The sequence below is a fragment of the Carassius gibelio genome, chromosome B16 (assembly GCF_023724105.1).
Source record: "Carassius gibelio isolate Cgi1373 ecotype wild population from Czech Republic chromosome B16, carGib1.2-hapl.c, whole genome shotgun sequence".
NCBI classification, from domain to species: Eukaryota; Metazoa; Chordata; class Actinopteri; order Cypriniformes; family Cyprinidae; genus Carassius; species Carassius gibelio.
In genome coordinates, this window is record NC_068411.1 from 6,544,750 (window position 1) to 6,565,541 (window position 20,792).

Below are 20,792 nucleotides of genomic sequence, written 5' to 3' on the forward strand. Positions count from 1 at the left end.
AAACACCTTTTACATTGATGAGTGAAGCATACCTTTTAAATGTCCTTTTGGTCATAAATAAATGCATTAGACCTTCCTTTTGCATAACTTCATACGATGCCTCAGAACATTCCAAGAACATTGTGTCTTTCCTCGAACACCATACAAACGTGGGCTTTAGCAATCTACACTCTCCTCTGTTGTTCTTTGAAGTGTGAGTGAAATGCTCTCCTAGCATGAGTCTCTTTATCTGAGAGCTGCTGAGCTCAGGTGGACGCTCACTTCAAAGAGTGCTCCTGCTACAGGCAAATTAAAACACGCCGCACAAGCCAAAGTTCTCCAAAACACTCTTCTCTGTGTTCAGCGCGCCCGATAAAAGACCACATACTGACCTTCTTACACTATTCCACTGCAGATGAAGCAGCACATAGACAAAGAGGGGAAAATCGAATGGATGCATATGAATAAACACCCCAGGCAAAACATCAACAAAACATAAGATTTGTAAAAGTTCATTTCATTTTATTTTCTTTTTGTTTCATACAATTTTGTAAAACAGCAATGTTCACATTGTTTTTTTTGTTCTTTTTATAAAATAGATGTGTATGCTCCGTAAATAGGACTGATTGATCCAATATCCAAAGTAAATGTTCAATGTAATGCAATTCACACAGATAGAAATGAATACGTCATGGTCTTTCATCAGTTAGATATGACGGCATGTGTGATAACTATGTTCTTCACTCTGTGTTGCTGCAAATTATACTTAGCCATTAATTACAATTAATGTGTCACAGTGTAAATATATGATTATATAATCCGATTCAATAATAATTTTGTAATCTACCACCATGTATTTTCCAACATCCTTAAAGTGCTAAACACAAGGTGACAGCTCATTATTGAAAGTAAAGGAATAGTTCACACAAAAACGAATATATTATTTAAGAACCTTCATGTGCTTTTTATAATGTTTTGAAAATCCTCACATTGCTCATTTCCATTACAACAAAGCTGACAATGACCAAGTTAGTAAAAAAAAAATAAAAATAAAAATTAAATAATAATATAATAACAATAAATAAATATATAAATATTTTTAAAGCTAATGCAGATGCCTGTTGCTACTACCAGTTTAAAAAAAAAAAAAAAAAAAAAAAAACCTGCTCACTTTATGATTCACTCTGAAGCATGTGCACCTAAAAGTATGACATGTTTACCAAACAGCCAAGCATATGAAACACAGAGAGAGTCGGTTCACTTCTCAGAGTTGGTGTGGAAGATTGAGTGATCATTTTGAGAAATGTCAAGTTTTTAACACATTTACGAAGCAGAACGTAATACTGTAGCTCTGTTGCCACAAAACCTTGAAAGCAGCTGAAAGACTACACAAATGCTATGCGACTATGTCAAAGTGAATCAGCTGGATTTATTTAGTAATTGATATGTTTACAACAAATTCAAAAGAAAACATGTAAGCTTTTAACCATTTTAAAAGATTCCTATTCTAATTCTAAAGATTTTATTTACAATAGTGTAAATCTTTTAATTACATCATTTATATTAAAACTTTCATATTAATCGTCAAATTTTCTCATGTGCAATGCATTCAAATGGCTTTAATTTACAATATATGTCTTATTGCATCAGACATGTCATTTTTCGACGACAAACATTCACACCAATTTCAGTTTCCAGTTTCCACCCAGAATAAATCAGAGCAGTTTATCCTTCTTGAAAGAGATAGAGAGAGAGAGAGAGAGAGAGAGAGAGAGAGAATAAAAAGAAAACAAAACTTGCTTAAATAAAACAACTTCGGTAGGACAAAAATCGATCTATATAAAGTTTCTACAACCTCTGCTTAATATTCAAAGAGATTGTATGATAACTCACAATGAAAACTGTCAGAATGAAATTTGACTTGAGTGTGAATATGTGGAATGGAAAGTGAGGTTTGAAAACTGAACAAATAAATTTCAGTCTGTTCCTCAAACCGAGATACCATGTGGATTCAGAAGACGTGCATTACTGTCACAAGATTTTCTTTATTTTTTATGTTACGTTATGTTATCCTATGTTATATTGAAATAGCTGTGTAAACATAACATTTTTGTTCCACAACATGAAAAACAGCAATGAAAAGTTTCATTTTTGGTGAACTATTCCTTGTATTATTATTATTATTATTATTATTAGTATTATTATTATTATTATTATTATTATTATTATTATTATTATTATTATTATTATTTTAATCTTTAATGATATATCTTCCTTTATATAGTTTAAGGGGTCTGTTTTGTAAAATTGTATTTTAAAATTTAATATTTAATTTAATTTAATTTTAATTTTATTTTTTGATAAAGGACAGAGTAAGTGATTAGACATAGATTTGACAATGTATAAATTTCTACAGAGTCTATCGAGCCTTTTGGGGAAATAATAAAATAATAATACATAAGCCAATTATGCTTGATGAGTGTTTGTGGAAAATGACACGGAATACATATACTTTTCTGAGTATTCTGTTATGTGTCATATTTATATACATCTGATATGAGTGCATTATGTTGTCGCATATCTGGAGGTCTCACATAACATCACTCAGATTTCCTATCAACTCCTTCTATTAATGGTGCTGAATGTGCTGGAACTGGGCCCTGGGGCTTTAAATTATCGTTCTTTTTTTTTTTTTTGTAGTTTCTCAAGAGTAGATCCTATATTACAATATGCATGTACCACACTCAGTACAGCATTGCACAAATTATCAAGAAGAGAAGAGCTGAGGAAAAAAATACAGGTAAAAATCATCGGTATTTAGCAAAATACAGTAATTTTCTCTTCATCTAATATATACCCTACTTTGCAAGAGAGTGTTAAAATTACACAGAATTTGAATAACACTTATACAATGAGCTTTCACCAAAGAAACATCGATTCACGTGGAGTTATTCTGATCGATACACAATTCACCATAAAAACACAAAAATGCTTTTTTTTTTTTTTTTTTTTTTGCTTTTTCTTTAGTTTTCGACACAGTCCGTTAGATTGACCTCACAGAGGTCTGTCATTGGTCGAGCTGCCGTGGGCGGGTGGGCAGCGGGTGAAGACTCTTAGCACCTACACCTCATCATGAGAACATTTAGTAGCTTAGTAGAGTTTCCCATATGTAGACAACACATGGATTCAACTACCTATGAGAACCATCACTAAATGCTCATTTGAAAAAAAAAGATGAGATGAGAGGATCCAGTTTCGTACATCTGTATTGCAGTTTTGATGTTCAACATGCTTGTATTGCAGTTTTACTGTAGCTATCACTCTCTTGAATGAAGAATCAAATTTGCAAATGTGAAAGCCCGTTTACCCTCTTACACCTAGCATCATGATTATCTGAAATCTTAATGTCAGGTTTGGATACAGGAGGAGAACAGTCATGCAAAATGAATTTGAGAACAGAGGGAAATACTTTGAAATGAAGCACACCTAAATGATGGAATTAAAATATGAACAATACACATGGAACGTGGAACATACCTGATGATTAAGGAATGCTATTACAGATAAAAACTGTACAGAAAACATGTACAAATATAAGAAATCAATGAATTCACTTAAAATGAATTTTTGATTGGGCCGAGTCACCCACAGGTTGTCATTGTTTACTGATCCTAATATAATTTCAAAGGGGTGAATATTCTTTCTTCTGTGAAACCCAAAATACATTTTTATCAAGAATGTCTCAGCGGGAGATTATTCAGTCTGCCAAACTCCAACAATAACAATAAAGCCACAATAGGCCCAACACCATAGGTTATAACTATAATTAAAAGTTTTTTTTTTCAGCTGATACCCAATCAGAATCCACCTGACTTTTGGTTTGTACATGGATTAATTTTAAATCAGGAGTTTGGTTAATTTGGATCACTGTATTCTGAATGCGCACCCACGTGACACACTGCACAATTTTGCAACTCTATAAGATCAATGCATGTCACATATAAGTGTGATGTGGCTCTCATAAACTAGGCTATGACGTGTGTAGACTGTACAATGATGACACCTATTAACTCATACAGTACAATACGACCTACGTTACTATATACGATTACAACGTCATCAGCATGTTAGCTAGTGGTAGCCTAAACAAAAAGAGCATGATAAATCGCACTTTAGCAGTTTGGATAAGAGCTTAAGGTAAACAGTTTTAGCGCCACGTCACATTTTCATTGGTTGGTCAGTAAACCGTACCAGCAAACACACTGTGCAATGATCATGCTGTACTGCAGGCTATCTTTGGTCGCAAGACTTTGACAATGGGTGTCTTTGAACCTCCTTCACTCTACGATATAGGACCACCGATTAGGAGACTAATCACAGATATCGCCACAATTGTTTCACAATCCTAATCTTTTGTCCGGGACAGCCGAAAATCTCGCAGTGTGTTTTGGGATTAAAAAGGATGATCTGGGATATGGTTAATGCGAACTCTGGTACAGTTTGCTTCTGATTTGAACACAATTGTACTCAACTGAGCTGGGATTTAGCTGCTATTAATGACATATTGGTTAAACTGTGCATTTATGTGTTTTCTCAATGCTCCCTTGCTTTTTCCTATGAGGTAATTTGTATCTCATTTCTGCTCTCATAAATTGACTCCAGAATTCTTCTGAAACCTGTGTGATAGTCAAGATAAATAGACACATGTCCCGCTCTGTGTTGGTGCTTTGGAAACAACTTTTCAAACTTCTAAGTACAAAAAGGAAGCAAGCATCCATTTGCTTTGCCTTCTTCTGCATAGTTGTTACCCAGAAACAGAGGTAAACAGCTACCGCTCTGATGACGCAAACGTACCATGGTTTGGAACCAAAAACTACCGTGTGAACACAGTCCAGCAGGGGTGTGGGGACAGGGGATCAGTCAAACTCTGGTCTGGAATAAGCAATCAAAACACGTTAATGCACCATTAATAGCTTAGCATTTAAAACAGCAGACGACAAAACTGTATGCGCACAGAACATTACACTTTTTGACACAGCTATCATTCCATTGGTGTGGACGCTAATATAGTAATTGGTATAGTTTGTTCCTAGTGTAAATGGGCCTTAAAATTATTCTATACTTGTACATTATTTGCAACTACATGAGAGCTATCTGTGAGAAACATGCCAAAATGCTAAATTCATTATTCAAGATAATCTTTCTCTATGTCATGGCAGAGCCAGGTTTAAGGTGCATTTTAACCTTTTTGAGCTTGGCAGTATAAATCACTTTCAGCTTTCATTGTATAGATAAGTGTGGCTGAAACACTGTCCAACATCTTATTTTGTGTTTCAGGGAAGAAAAAAATAAATAAAAAAGGTTTTGTAACTATGTGATTTTCAATTTAAGTGTATCCCTTTAAGCACATTCATTGAGTTTGTTTTAAGTAATCTAAGAAAAAAAAAAGTGACAACAACAAGAATGACAGATGGAATAATAAGACAAACAAAAAAACACCCAGATGTTTTCTTATTAAATTTTCTGACAAAGGCCACGCCACTTACAAATTCTGTGATTCAAACAAGTTGACACTGAAAGGTCTCATGCAGATGCAGATGGAATAAGCCACTGTAATCAAAACAGACTTGTCGAACAGATACTCAGTAAGAGACATTCTCAATCATGTATGTCTCAAAATGGTTTAGTATCCTTTGTATTATCTCTCTACCATACGGCAAGCTCTGTGTTTTTGTCGAATCCTCTGTATGTACCATGTGAAGCGAGTATTCTTGATATGAGGGCTGTGATTCTCAGGAATAACTCATTTAACAAACACAGCGGAGGCAACATGTCACTCGCTCTCTTGTCTGTAGGGGAAGCTGTGTTTCAAGTGTCTAAATCCATTTGGACGACAGATCTTTGGCAACTGTTGTGTTTATCCGTCATTACCATTAGATCTCGCTGTGTAAAAAACATCTGCTGGCAATGTATGAAGCATGAATAAATCAAAATGGGACAAGTCTTGCTCAAAACTGCCGTACAGAATTTTTACTCGTTTTTCAATTTGTTTAGGTGGCTCGAATGAAATCAACCCTGTTAGTTTGTGCATTTCCGTGAGCGTAGGATGTCGCTACACTCTTTGTAGCCTTCGGGAACTTGCTGTCTAAGGGTTTTCTACTATTCTAGCAGGTCACGCTGACTGCTGTGGTGCAGAGTGTTAAACTAAACTGCTCTTACGGTCCGACGCTTACCTGTAATGTACATCGCATTCACAACGCTTTTTTTTTTGTTGCGTCCCCACCAAAACGCCGAAGCATTTTGACGAAATCAAAAGATAAATCGTCAAAACTCTTCGAAAGTAACTTGATGTGCTATAAATGATACTCTAAGGAAACTACTTCCATTTGAGTCTGTCTGTAGTTTCATTTATTGCCATGCTCAAAAAAAAGCCTCTTTTCCACATTTTCACATTGTTCCAATGAGAAACATATATTTTTTGTTTGATCGGGGGGCTTCTTCAAGTCAGATCTGAGCTTCGCTTTTGAATGCCGTTTGTAAACATCAGATTCGGGTGCGGATAGTTTTGCAGATGTGGCTCGCTCTCACAGGAAGGATACTGATCGGCCTCCCTCTCGCAATGGCATGGTGGGATACATTGGTTTGAGGATGTGGTCACTACCTGGTTTGCTGCTACTGCCACCGTTCTGACTGGCCATTTGGTGTCGGATGTCTCTGCGGTTGATGGTGAATGCTGTAATCATCTCAGGGCCGTAGTCCCTGCTCTCCGGCATGGCGCCGGGGACGTGCCTCAGGTGGCCGTCGCCCAGGCAAGTCATGGATACACGGGCTTCATCGCGGTGTTGCAGCTCATGTTGTCCTTTCCTGGGAGGCGACGGTCGTTGAAGGAGTGCATGTTGATCACTGCGTCCGTCTTCACCATGGCTGGCGGCTGGTGGTGGAGCTTGTGTTTCACCCGTCTCTCGCATGTGAACGACAGTTTGATCTCTTCCATCACCGCACTGCAGAAAGTCCTCTTGATGGAAAAAAAGGGACATGGTTGGGGGGGGAGGACAAAGAGAAAAGAGGAAGTAAGTACGTTCACGTCCATTAGCTGAGGAAGCCATTCTGGGAGAGAGCTAAAAGTAACTGAGTGTGTCAGGATATTATTTTTTTTTTATTTTATTTTTTTCTAGCCTTGCTTTTGAAAGAAGTCTCTTATGTTAACCAAGGCTGCATCTATTTTATCAAAACTACAGAAACAATTAAAAATAAAAACAAATTATTACAATTTAAAATAGATGTTGCCTATATAAATATATGTTACAAATTAATTTATTTCTGTGATGCAAAATCTTCAGCAACATTGCTTCAGACTACAGTGTCACATGATCCTTCAGAAATTGTTCTAATATGACGGTTTAGTGGTCAAGAAACATTACTGATTATTATCAATGTTGTAGTCAATGCTGCAATTTTTTTGTGGACACCAATATATTTTTTAGAATATTTTAAAAAATAAGTTACTGAACAACAGCTATTTTGAAATAGATGTTGTAATATTATAAATGTAATAATACTTTAGTAGTATAGCATTATACAGAAGATATACAAAGTTAAGTAAACTTTGTGTTCAAGACAAGTTTTCTTTTGTTTTCTACATGTTGTTCATATATGCAATTTAATTATACTCTAACTTTAGCACTCACTATTCTAATTCTATTAAAAGCTTTATAATCTTTATAATCTTTTTTCTATTCTATCTGTTTTCTTTTTATTTATTATATTATTTAAAAGCCCTTGCTACGTGTACTGTGTTAAGCTAACTGAGACTTGTCATAGCACTTATTGCTCTTTTGTTGTTTTTGATTTCGTCCATTCTCCTCATTTGTAAGTCACTTTGAATAAAAGCGTCTGCTAAATGACTAAATGTAAATGTAAATATTAAAGTTTATTTTGAGCAGAACAATAGATTTATATATTTTTATGTTACCTTTTACATAATTCAGTCTTCAGTGTATAGCTGCTTCTAAATCAGTAAGACCAAAAACATTCCTTAAAATAACCTCCAACATGTGGGGAAATATGACACTGTTTCAGTTCAGTAGAGAATATAATTCATTTTGAGGTGAGATGTCTGATAAAAAAATTTAATAAAATAAAAAAGTTCCCATTTTGGAGTGTGCTTTTACATTCAAGTACATGATCAAAGTGGTTTAAATGTCAACCTCCAGCACTGGCATCTTATCTGTGAAATGTGTCTACATAAAAAGGAAGTGATTTGCGTTTTGCTTGCTATGCTTTTTAATGTTTGATCAGTTAGTCATCTCTTTTCTCAAATAACAGATCCATTCTGTGATGTTATCAGGTTTGAATGAAGACTCAGCTTTAGTCAGCGTGCCGAACGTCTTCATTTCAGAAAGTCTAAAATCTGTGAATCTGCACAAGCCCTTGCAAGGCATGCTCTAGGGTCTTATTGGTGGTTGCTAGGGTATTGTGGGAGTGTTTTGGGAGGTTTGATAGGACATTGTTTGATGATAGTTCTGCATAGTTGCTAGGGCATTACAGTTGCTGGGTTGGAAGTCTAAACACAACTGATAATTGTGTTTTTCTTTGTTAGTCAAGCAGCATATGTTAATATCCATTTCCAATCAATCTCACCTGTTCACGCTCTGCATTTTTTCGCAGCTTATAGATGAACTCTCCTATAGCCACAAACACTGACAGCACCAGACCGGACGCCAAAACAATGAATATGCCGCCCAGATTCTGGATGCCCATGGGACCCGTTTCATACCGCTCGTCTTCCAGACAGCTGCTGCCGCTCCACCACTTCTCTTTGAGCATGTGAAGACGGCCATCTTCCAGGATACCGAGGATGGCAATTGTGATTTTATCCCTGTATGGGGAGCCTGAAAGAAATTCATTAATAGATGAGAATTTTTTTTTTTGTTTTTTTTCTAAAGGTTTAATTTAAGAAAGTCATCTAATTATCAACTAACTAATAAACTTGACAAATCTGAAAGGTGGAATAATTCTCTCTCACTCTAGCATTTCAACAAAGCATTATACAATATATATATATATATATATATATATATATATATATATATATATATATATATATATATATATATATATATATATACAGTGGGGATCGAAAGTTTGGGCACCCCTTGCAGAATCTGTGAAAATATGAGTAATTTTCAAAAAATAAGAGAGATCATACTAAATGCATGTTATTTTTTATTTAGTACTGTCCTGAGTAAGATATTGAACATAAAATATATTAACATTTAGTTCACAAGACAAAAAAATTGCTGAAATTATTAAAATAACCCCACTCAAAAGTTTGGGAACCGTTGGTTCTTAGTACTGTGTTCTGTTACCTGATGATCCTCGACTGTCTTTCTGTTTTGTGATGGTTGTGCATGAGTCCCTTGTTTGTTCTGAACAGTTAAACTGAGCAACATTCTTCAGAAAAATCTGTAAGGTCCTGCAGATTCTTCAGTTTCCCAGCATCTTTGCATATTTGAACCCTTTCCAGCAGTGACTGTATGATTTTGAGATACACCTTATCACACTGAGGACATTTGAGGCACTCAAACACAACTATTTAAAAAGATTCAAACATTCACTGATGCTCCAGAAGGAAACAAGATGCATTAAGAGCTGGGGGGTGAAAACTTTTGGAATTTGAAGTTCAAGGTAAATTGTACTTAATTTGTGTACCGGGAAACATACAAGTATCTTCTGTTGCTTACGAAGGGCAAAACTAAATGGAAAAAAATTATATTTCAACAAAATAAGACAAATTTGGCCATCTTCATCATGTTCAAAAGTTTTCACCCCCCAGCTCTTAATGCATCTTGTTTCCTTCTGGAGCATCAGTGAATGTTTGAATCTTTTTAAATGGTTGTGTTTGAGTCCCTCAATTGTCCTTAGTGTGAAAAGATGTATCTCAAAATCATACAGTCACTGCTGGAAAGGGTTCAAATATGCAAAGATGCTGGAAAACTGAAGAATCTGCAGGAGCTTAAATTTTTGTCTGAAGAACGCTGCTCCGTTTAACTGTTCAGAACAAACAAGGGACTCATGTACAACCATCACATAACAGAAAAACAGTCGAGGATCATCAGGTAACAGAACACAATATTAAGAACCAAGGGTTCCCAAACTTTTGAGTGGGGTTATTTTAAAAATTTCAGCATTTTTTTTGTCTTGTGGAATAAATGTTAATATCTTTTATGTACAATATCTTACTCAGGACAGTACTAAATAAAATATAACATGCATTTAGTATGATCTCTCTTATTTTTTGAAAATTACTCATATTTTCACAGATTCTGCAAGGGGTGCCCAAACTTTCGATCCCCACTGTATATATACTGTGTAAATCTGCAGTCACACAAGGCTTTAAGCATATATGACTTCAAAGCCCACAACACTGCAAATTATGCAGACTTTAAGTTCTATTAATTCAGCTAAGAGGTCAGTATTTACATCTGCTATTAGTCAAATGTCAAATGTACTATGCATATTCACAGGTCAGAGTTCATTAACTTTAATTTTGATTCACCTGCACAAGAATGGAAGTGAATAGAGCATAAAGTCTGCCGTGACCACAGCTTCACTTACATAATGTGAAAAGCACGGAAACAATCTTCTTATATAGAACAAACTTGAATTTAATTAATATTTACATTGTTAATTGTTTAAAGTCCTAAATACCATTCACCAAAATCTATCTCAATTGTGTGAGATAAAAACTATCTAAGTAGAGTCAAATGTGTGCACATATTACCATTCTACAGTACAACTGATTATAGTGTGTCTCATCCAATTAGAGTCAGAAATATATGTGTCATAATGGTTAGTGGTTTTACCTTTTGGGGTGCCGATGCCGTAACCTTTACTGTCGATGATGCCGCCGACTTGCGTGAGATTGCAGTTTCTGCGTGTCACATACTCAATGGTCGTTGACTCCATTAGAAGGGCGTAGTCTGACTTTAACACTCTCTGAATCCCATCTTCAATGGACTTGACAAACGACGTGCTCTGCCTGCTGCTCATGAAAGCCCACATCTTCTCAAATGTAGACACTCTTGATTTCTGAAAAAGAGAAGTGTCTTTTTGTAAGTTTTTAATCGAAAGTAGAAAGTGTTTGTATTCTTTGGAAATCTATCTGGTTTGTGGTCAATACAATATATCTATGGCAAATTTACAAGTAAAACTCAAGAGGGATCAATAGCACCTCAGACTCACAAAAAAACTAAACAAAGTGGCAACATTTGAGTGAAATGATATCACGTTGCTTCTAAGCACTTACTAAACCCTACCCTAAACCCAAACGATAGTGTAAAATATAAATAAAATAAAATAATTAATTAAATAAGTGAGATAAAAAAAACAAAAAAAAACAACAACTTTGCAGAAGAAACCATGCCATTATAGCTTGCTTATATTCTTATAAGTCTTTAAGCTTTTCTCTTCTCTTTTTATGCAGCACAAGTACAGTGAACTACCAAGCAAGTTTTTTTTTCACTGGAAAAGCCATATATATAGAGCTGGTTATTTGATACAAATGTCTAAATGTATTATGCTTTGATATAATATATCATAATTTGTGTAAAAATAAATAGAATTGGTTTCCACTAGTGTCCATTGTAGAAACTATAGTAAATGATATGCAAACCTTTATGCTTTCAATTGTGCGTAGGAAGAGTGAAAAGTGTAGGAAGATAGACATGTTTCCACTGATCTTGTGTTAATTAGTAGGATGGTGTGGCATGGTTGTTAAAGATTCAGGATGATACGTGAAAGCAAGATGCACAAGGGAAGATTCATGCGCTACCACCTGTGTGCCCTTGATTAAGTTACTTAACCTCAGGTAACCCCAGAGGGACTGAACCTTTAATAAATGTACTGTGTATGTCTGTGAAATGCTGGCTGATCAAGCAGAAACAATTTTCCTTGTGCTTATTTTGTGCGAAATAACCAACTCTTGCAAAACTGGAGCTGCATGCTAATTTTTTCATAAGAATCTATGAATGTGTGTTTATCCTGAAATCGTTTTAAAGGGGGGGGGGGGTTACACTGTTAAAGAGTTGGATTCCCATGCTAAACATGGACAAAGTTTCAAAAATTAAGTTGTACATTTGAAGGAGTATTTTTGTTCCCAAAATACTCCTTCCGGTTTGTCACAAGTTTCGGAAAGTTTTTTTTCGAGTATGGCTCTGTGTGACGTTAGATGGAGCGGAATTTCCTTATATGGGTCCTGACGCACTTCTGCCGGAAGAGCGCGCGCTCCCATATAGCGAGGCTGAGCAGCACAGACATTTCACCGCTCGGAGCGAGTCGTTGCTGCTGCTGCTCTCGTTCAGGTTCAGCCTCTGGATCTGATTCTGGATCATAAATAAACGGCTGAATCTGACTGTAAGCCATGGTTTGTTTTGGATGATGGGTTTTCCCTCACGGTAATGTCACAGCTTCCACATGCTCTCAACGCAAAAGCCTATTCGCGCTCGTAATTCTTTAGCTCCGCCCACACGTCACGCCTCCAGTCGGTCGTGTTTTTCCGGGAAAAATCGGTACAGACTATCTTTCTCTTATGAATATAATAAAACTAAAGACTTTTTTGGATTTATGAAGGATGCAGTACTACTCTATATGTACTCAAGATTAACAGGATATTGAGTGAAAACGAGCATTTCACCCCCCCCCCCTTTAACAAAAATATCAGGCTCCCTGCATAGCATGCTTCTATTTCACAATTTTGTTGTGACTTATGACTGTGGTTTGCCATCTTCCTACAAAAAAAAAAAAAATCATAGTTACAAGAATAACATACAGTAGAAAGTGTACTAGCTTTAACATACTGTACATGCACAATATCCTGAAACGCCTACAAAAAGTAATTTCCACATCCAGAGCCTTGGCTCCATTACAGTGACACTTTCCAGCTTCACACTATGACATGCTGGTGTTTGCACTGTTCTCTTAACCTTGAGCACCTGTTATTGTTCCTCCCCCTTCAAACGTTATTTTCCCTGGTGTCTCTCAATATAATTGAAAGTGGGTGGGAATTGGTTTCAACATTGGACTGCACAAGAATGAATAAGCAACTGGAGTGATACAGCTGACACTTCCTAGATTAAACAGTCACTGTGTACACTGGATTATGGCCATTATAATGCTGCCTTCACCACAGCTGTGCTTGTTTTACTGTACGTAACGCTGCAGACTGAAAACTAGCTGATTACCTACTGATTACTTCGAAGTATATACTGGCAACTATATTTTTTTAATTAATATGTGAAGCAGTATAGGGGGGTTGCTGAACGTATCATGGCATTACTTAATTTTAATGTCTCACTATTAAAATTAAAGCACCACCTATACTGAGTCCTACCCTAAACCTAAATGGTAATGTTACATAAGCAAATGTGAGATAAAAATGCAACCATGCCTTTGAGTTCTTTTATCATGACTTGTATTGTATTGTATTATGTATTTAACAGAATCATTCCTGAGTGCTCCACTTTGTAAACCCAACTCTGTACCAGGTGGGCTACCGGGCAAGTTTACTACATCAAAAAAGCCATACATATAGAGCTGTTAATGTAATGCAAAGTTACAAAATTTATTTGTTTCCACATCAAGTATGGTCTTTCTTTATCAATAATTTGCCTCATAATCATAATTTGTGTGAAAGGGAATAAAAGTTGTTGCCATTTTACTGCCTCTAGTGTTCTTTTCAACTGGAAACTGCAGTGTGTATAGGTACAGTACATGGGAAAGTCGTGGTCTAATGTTTAGAGAGGCAGACTTGCAATCAAAAGGTTGTGAGTTCGAGTCCTGGGCTGGCAGGAATTGTGGGTGGGGGGAGTGCATGTACAGTTCTCTCTCCACCCTCAATACCACGACTTAGGTGCCCTTGAGCAAGACACCGAACCCCCAACTGCTCCCCGGGCGCCGCAGCATAAATGATGCCCACTGCTCCGGGTGTGTGTTCACAGTGTGTGTGTGTGTTCACTGCTCTGTGTGTGTGCACTTTGGATGGTTAAAAGCAGAGCATGAATTCTGAGTATGGGTCACCATACTTGGCTGTATGTCACGTCAAACTCAAAAAAATAAAATTTATTAAGAGGATAAGCCCCTTTAGATGAATCATCTCGTTTACAAGGGGGTCCTCAATTTTCACAAATATATACACAAGCGCCAGATACAGCAGTGCAGTAAATACATCAATACAATAAAAGTCAGTACAAAAACAAGACAACACAGTCATTCACCCACACATACACAGAACTCTCAGAAGGCTTTCTAACCCTACAACAGTATGCATCTTTCACATTATTCATGTTACAATACTTATTCAACAATGTAACAATGACTTTCCACTGAATTAGATTTAAATGAATATTTGCCACTTTCGTTATTGATTCTAGGGACAACAAAAGATATTTGATCTCCATGGCGTAATCTATATGAGGAGATGCATGGGATTAAATATTGTTTCAGGTAATCAGGATAACTGAAGTGAATGCATTTGAAAAAATAAATAAATAATAACCAATGAACATGACGTCTGGAGGATGGATTAAGCCAGGACAATCATTGATACATAAGGCAGTGGTGAGTTCTAAAGGGATTTAACCCTTCAACATTTCATTAAATGTAGGCAGAGTCACATTTTTACAATAGCCTGGGTTGGATATTTGTCAAAGTATGCTCAAGAAGCTTTCTACACATTTTGACAAATATTCAGGTCACCCTGGTATTCCATGCATACAGAATAATCACATACTATGGACAGTATATCATATCCATAGTATAGTATGCTATTCTAAATATTGAGTCTCCTTATAAATAAATATATTCTGATTTAGAAGCAGAACCAATTGTATGTGTGTGTGTGTGTGTGTGTAGCTCGCTGTCTCAGGATAATGAAACTTTAACATCCCGATTAGCACTCGGTTTAAATGGCATTTCATGGTTTTTTAAAGGAGGTCACGTTAGAAACCATAGCTAATCACAGATAATTGTCGGCTCAATTCCATGAAACATTTAAAATGACCCAAGAAAATGAACAAGTGTGAGTGCTCTTTGATTACTCTTGATACAATGTGAAATTAACATTTGATGTTCCAGGTCTGCCGGCTGTAATGCCACATCTGAAGTTTCAGAAAGCAAGAAGAACTGAAGGTGTTTAGGCAGTGACTGCTTGATATTTTAATTGCAAACACCTGTTTTTGTCATCTTCATTTCTAACGCTGCAATCATACACTTCAGGAGACAAAAATTATGCTCAATCAAAGAAACTATGCACGCTAAATGTCAAAGCCATATGGAATTATATTCATTAGATTTATACACTGTGTCGTTTGAAGTTTAAAAATAGAATCGAAATGTACGAATTTTGAACTCAAAAATAGAATGAAGGGCCGAGAGCCGTGGAAACAGTGTGAGGCCGGTGGAGTTAATGATAATGCACGACACCTGCGCCACTCACCGTCTCGAGTCCCACACAGGAGCTCCAGAAGGATAAAAGGAGGAGGAACGACAGTGCAAGACGAGAGAGGACCATGGCCTGGATTTTATTTTTTGTTTTGGTTCTGTTTGTGCGAGACAGTTGTCTGCGATGGGCTGTAGTGCTATTTAGTGTATATTTTATTCTTAAAATATTTAAATGTTCACCAGTTACCGTCTTCTCCTTCCCTATCATAAAACGTTTGTAACACAGTCTATATTTTGAAATAATGTATGAAAGTCGTGACATTTGCCAAGTATGGTAACCCATACTCGGAAATGGTGCTCTGCATTTAACCCATCCAAGTGCAGACACACACACAGCAGTGAGAAGTGAACACACCGTGAACACACACCCGAAGCAGTGGGCAGCTATAGATCCAGCACCCGGGGAGCAACTAGGGGTTCAGAGCCTTGCTCAAGGGCACTTCAGCCATGGGTATTGAGGGTGGAAGAGAGCACTGTTCATTAACTCCCACTCACCTACAACTCCTGCCAGCACTGAGACTCGAACCTTTCATATCCATATGTATATACACACACAACACTGTGTATATTGTCTGCTTTGCTCTACAGCATCTGAGAGTCAAAACTCAAAGCCATAAAAAGTAAAACCCTGCAGGCAATAGTTGAAACTTTGCAATAATACTAATAAAAAAATAAAAGTAAAAATCATTATGAAGGAACACTTCAAACATGGAAGAGAAGTAAAAGCACGGGAGAATTTACTTTTACAGTGGGAATTAGGATCTAACTTGAAAAGCTGAAAAAAATGTTTTTGTGGAATTGCATTGATTTTTTTTCTCTTTTTCTTTGCACCACTAAATAATAGGAAAGTTGTTCCTTATGTTTAAAAAGTTAGTTAAAGCTGTCTTTCAAAATATCTTCTGTTAGCATTCTACAGTTATTCTCAACACTGGTGACAAAAAGCCTGTAACAAGCTTCAAGACATAAATAACGTCAAATATATCACAAACAGTACATATGACCTTAGTGAAATGCCATTGTGATGTGTTAAAATGACAGACTTTTGAAAAATCTTGATCATTTCAGAGGGCTGTACCTTAAAGAAAGACATGGTTGCTCCATCTTTGACTACGCCGTACTCTATTTTGGTCTGTTTGGCCAGGTCATCGGCTGAGTCCACGGGCGAATCCATCCTCTCTACAGTGAGGAAAGCGGCAAGATTCGCTGTGTAGGAGGAGATGATGATGAGGGTGAAGAACCACCAGATTCCTCCGATGATTCGAGTAGAGAGAGCTTTAGGCATCAGCTCTGAACCTGAACAAAAGTTAAAGGCAAACTTTAACTTTAAGTTCAGCTTATTAAATAACAATTAGTTTAGTTAAAACTTTATATTGATTATAAGAAAACAAAGGGGATGTTTATCAGATTTTTGCTTTCACTGTTAAATATTTTTACATTTTTACACACATATATATATATATATATATATATATATATATATATATATATATATATATATATATATATATATATATATATATAATTATAATATTTTACATACATACATATTAATCGTGATTAATTGCATCCAAAATAAAGGTTTTTGTGTATTTTGATTATTTATTATTTGTTTATACTGTATATAAATGCACACAGATACATTATATATTTTAAAATGATTTACAGATATATACATTTATATATTTGTATTATAATATTTTATATTATATATAAATATATTTAATATATAAACATTTTCTGTTTTTATGTATAAATGCATGTGTTTGTATTTATATATACATAATAAATATACACAGCACACACTCATATATTATGTAAACAAAAACATATTATTCTGGATGTGATTAATCGCAATTAATCATTATATATATATATATATATATATATATATATATATATATATATATATATATATATAGATATATATACACACACACACACACACACACAGGGAGAGAGAGAGAGATTTTTTTTTTTTTTTTTTGCCCCAGCACAAACTTTACAACTATCTAAAGTCTTGATTCATTCGAAGTCCACATGCAGCTCATATACACAGAGAGTCGAACCAAATGAAAACCGGGATGATTTACAAACAGTGAGTTCCTTCAGGATAGGAGCCAGTGAACTATGCATTGATAAGTTAGAAAACTGCAAACTCCTGAGTGTCACACAGACACCCACACACACACACACACACACACACACACCTTTACCTTCACCTTCATTCAGCTCAGGATTGGCTAAAATACAGTTGACAATCTATTTATATATATATATATATATATATATATATATATATATATATATATATATATATATATATATATATATATATATATATAACAATCAAATAGGCTTTTGTGAGAGAGGGTCTTTGGTTTGTGGTCTTGCTGATTTGGATGTTCCTTTATCATGTTTCAGTGTGCAAGCTCTTAAAGAAATGCTGATGTCATGACAAACAACCAGCTGCCAGATTTTCCAGCATAACACTAAAGCTAAACATCTGCTTATCGCTGTGTAAAAGTAGGGAAGGCAAAGTTGCTAAACTGTGGCCGTCTGTGGGTTATTCTCTATGGGTTTGCTTCAGAGTGATATTAATTATGATGACCTGCTTTTTCCTGTCGTGTTATTTCATTCACAAGCTCTGAAACACATCAGCCTGGCCGAAGTTTAAGCATTTCCCAATGAGAATAATTACCTGCACTTAACATTCCCACCTTCTTCTCATGAAGAAGAAAGTCACAGTGTGGCTCTGCGCTGGAGGCTATTATTCAATATTCAGCCCACTACTTAGCCCTTTTCACTATCAGTGAGCGCCAAAGCAATAATGTTTTAAACAATAGCATGAAGAAGAATTAAAGATATGTTCAAAATTAAGGAAACTGAGCAAACTGATAAAGCTCAGCAGTCACCAAATTAACATATTGGCAGTAAGCTGATGGTAAACAGACATACCCCTGCAGAAAGAAACCAGCCTAAGATGGTTTGGTGGTTTAAGCGTGTTTAGTTGATCAGCCCCCTCTATAACCAGCCAAGCACCTTAGGTGGGTTTGGTGGATTTTTTTTTTCTTTCAGAAGAAGAAACTTGCAAAAAACAGACCATTTTTCATGTGATAATCTGCATTTTGCAGAACGAAACATCCGTTTTTGTTGAGCGGGCCATGTCTAACCTGAATAATTTTTGGACAGAGATGAAAAATGAGCTTTTGTGCTTTTATCATTTCAGCTGAACTGCCGCGTACTAGCATAAAAGAGCTTCCTGTCTGACAGGACATGTTTGAAAAATGACAATGTTGAAAAGAATTAAGACAACAACTGTCTGGTGTTTTCTGACATGTGAAAACATTTATTTTGTATTCATGCCAATTGCTTAGTGTCTGGTGTTATTCATTCTCATTTTTATCAGTAGTTCCTGCTGTCTTGCTCTAGCTGCAATAATGTTGGATTTACTTCTTGGATTATCATTTCCAGACAATAATTGTATTACTCTTACTGTGTGTCCTATTACGCCATCAACTTCATCTCAAATGTTTCTGTAAAAATTTCTTAGGAGAAACAAAATAAACATAAAATAGACAACTGGCAGAGCAGATAGACCAGAAAACCAGCTTAAACTGGTTTAAGATGCATTTTGCCCCAGTAATTTAATCCCATTGGTGTCTGGAAGAAAATTTTTAAGAAGGAAAGACAAATATACAAAGAAAATTAAGAATAATTACCGTATTTTCCGGACTATAAGTCACACTTTTTTTCGTAGTTTGGCTGGTCCTGCGACTTATAGTCAGGTGCAACTTATTTATCAAAATTAATTTGACATGAACCGAGATAAATGAACCAAGTGAAAATATTACCATCTACTGCCGCCAGAGGGCGCTCTATGCTGCTCCTGTAGTCTACACTGAAAACATAGAGCGCCCTCTCGTGGCTGTAGACGGTAATGTTTTCTCTTGGTTCTTGGTTTTAAATAAATGAGACTTATAGTCCAGTGCGACTTATATATGTTTTTTCCTCATCATGACGTATTTTTGGACTGATGCGACTTATACTTAGGTGCGATTTATAGTCCGAAAAATACGGTAGTACTCTCTTTCTGACAAGCAATATTGCATCTATACCAACCTTTCACTACCTGCTGTCTTAGCTGCAAACCCACTGAATTCCCTTCTTACACAAAAAAGCATCTTTTTATCACCATCTAACACTAGTTGATCATTTCACAGTACTTCAACTTTAAATTGCTGTTGAACCGTAAATCATTGTCAATCACTGATGCAACTGGAGTAAGCAAAGAATAAATAAAAAACACATCTCACAACGTAAAAAGACAAGAGAGAACTTCTAACTCCATCCAACCAATGCATAAACTGCATGGCTGCTAGATTCGGTAGACTGTTTCAAATTGGCAGGTATCACACATATCTGTGGAGATTTCATGCGTAATGAAATGTGTGGCAGATTTGCGCTCCCCGCGAGCAAAGATTCACCGTGGGCACAGGACGAGTCTTTTTCTATTTGTCTCCTTACATGAGGTAAAACATTTCATTACTCCCTGGCCTGCTTTATTATGCCATTTGGTTTTGAGGGTATCATTTGCTAATGTGTGCCTGTGAGGGGTGTGAAAACAGCTTCAACCCCTGCGTGTCTTTAATAGCTTCCTCCATCTAATTCTGTGAGGTGGCGCATCAGCACAGAAGCAAAGAAAATATTTAAAATGGTACTAAAGGAAATAATATTTGAGAGAGAGTGTTGTGTTAAGATAAAAACTCAGATTAAAGGTCATTGCACACTATGTCCGAAAATGTCATACTTTACAAAAATAAATATGACCTCTTGTTATATCAGTCAGGTATACACACTGCCTCCGAAATATTTGTCCATCATGAAAAAGCATTTTGAGAGGTGATATGACAGTTCAGAGCCACCGTACAAGCAAACAACAAAATCCAAAATGGCGACTGTCAAGTTCATCAACTTCTTGCAACACAAAACACTGTATATAGATCCTTGCACACTGACTTCACAGAAATTGCTGGTCTTCTTTGTAATATGTGGCTGTAGTATCAACTTGCAAAAGCATCAAACTGAGCCACTGACTGATTGGATGGACCCAATATTTCCTTACCCCTTTAATGCTCTAATGCCCCCTTCCTCAAATCTTACCCTGGAGGTCCAATGCACTGCAGAGTTTAGCTCCAACCCTGATTAAAGTCCAGCCTGATCTCACAATCAAAACGTACATATTTAGACGTAAATTAAAACTGTCCAATACGTATGTGCCTTTACGTATTTAAAGTGTCATTTACGTATTATCTAGA

The 20,792-nt window shown here is 36.0% G+C and overlaps 1 protein-coding gene across 1 annotated transcript in view; it reads right to left on the reverse strand.

Moving 5' to 3' along the window:
• Nucleotides 1-480: 480 nt before the first annotated feature.
• The window catches only part of LOC127974263 (glutamate receptor ionotropic, kainate 3-like), a 168,456-nt gene continuing 148,144 nt past the window's right edge, over nucleotides 481-20,792 (reverse strand). The window contains exons 13-16 of the mRNA XM_052577437.1: nucleotides 16,553-16,770; nucleotides 10,845-11,070; nucleotides 8,620-8,870; nucleotides 481-6,992 (exon numbers count right to left, since the gene is read on the reverse strand). Of these exons, the coding sequence (XP_052433397.1) occupies nucleotides 6,564-6,992; nucleotides 8,620-8,870; nucleotides 10,845-11,070; nucleotides 16,553-16,770 (1,124 nt within the window). The 3' untranslated portion in view covers nucleotides 481-6,563. The remainder of the gene's footprint in view (nucleotides 6,993-8,619; nucleotides 8,871-10,844; nucleotides 11,071-16,552; nucleotides 16,771-20,792) is intronic.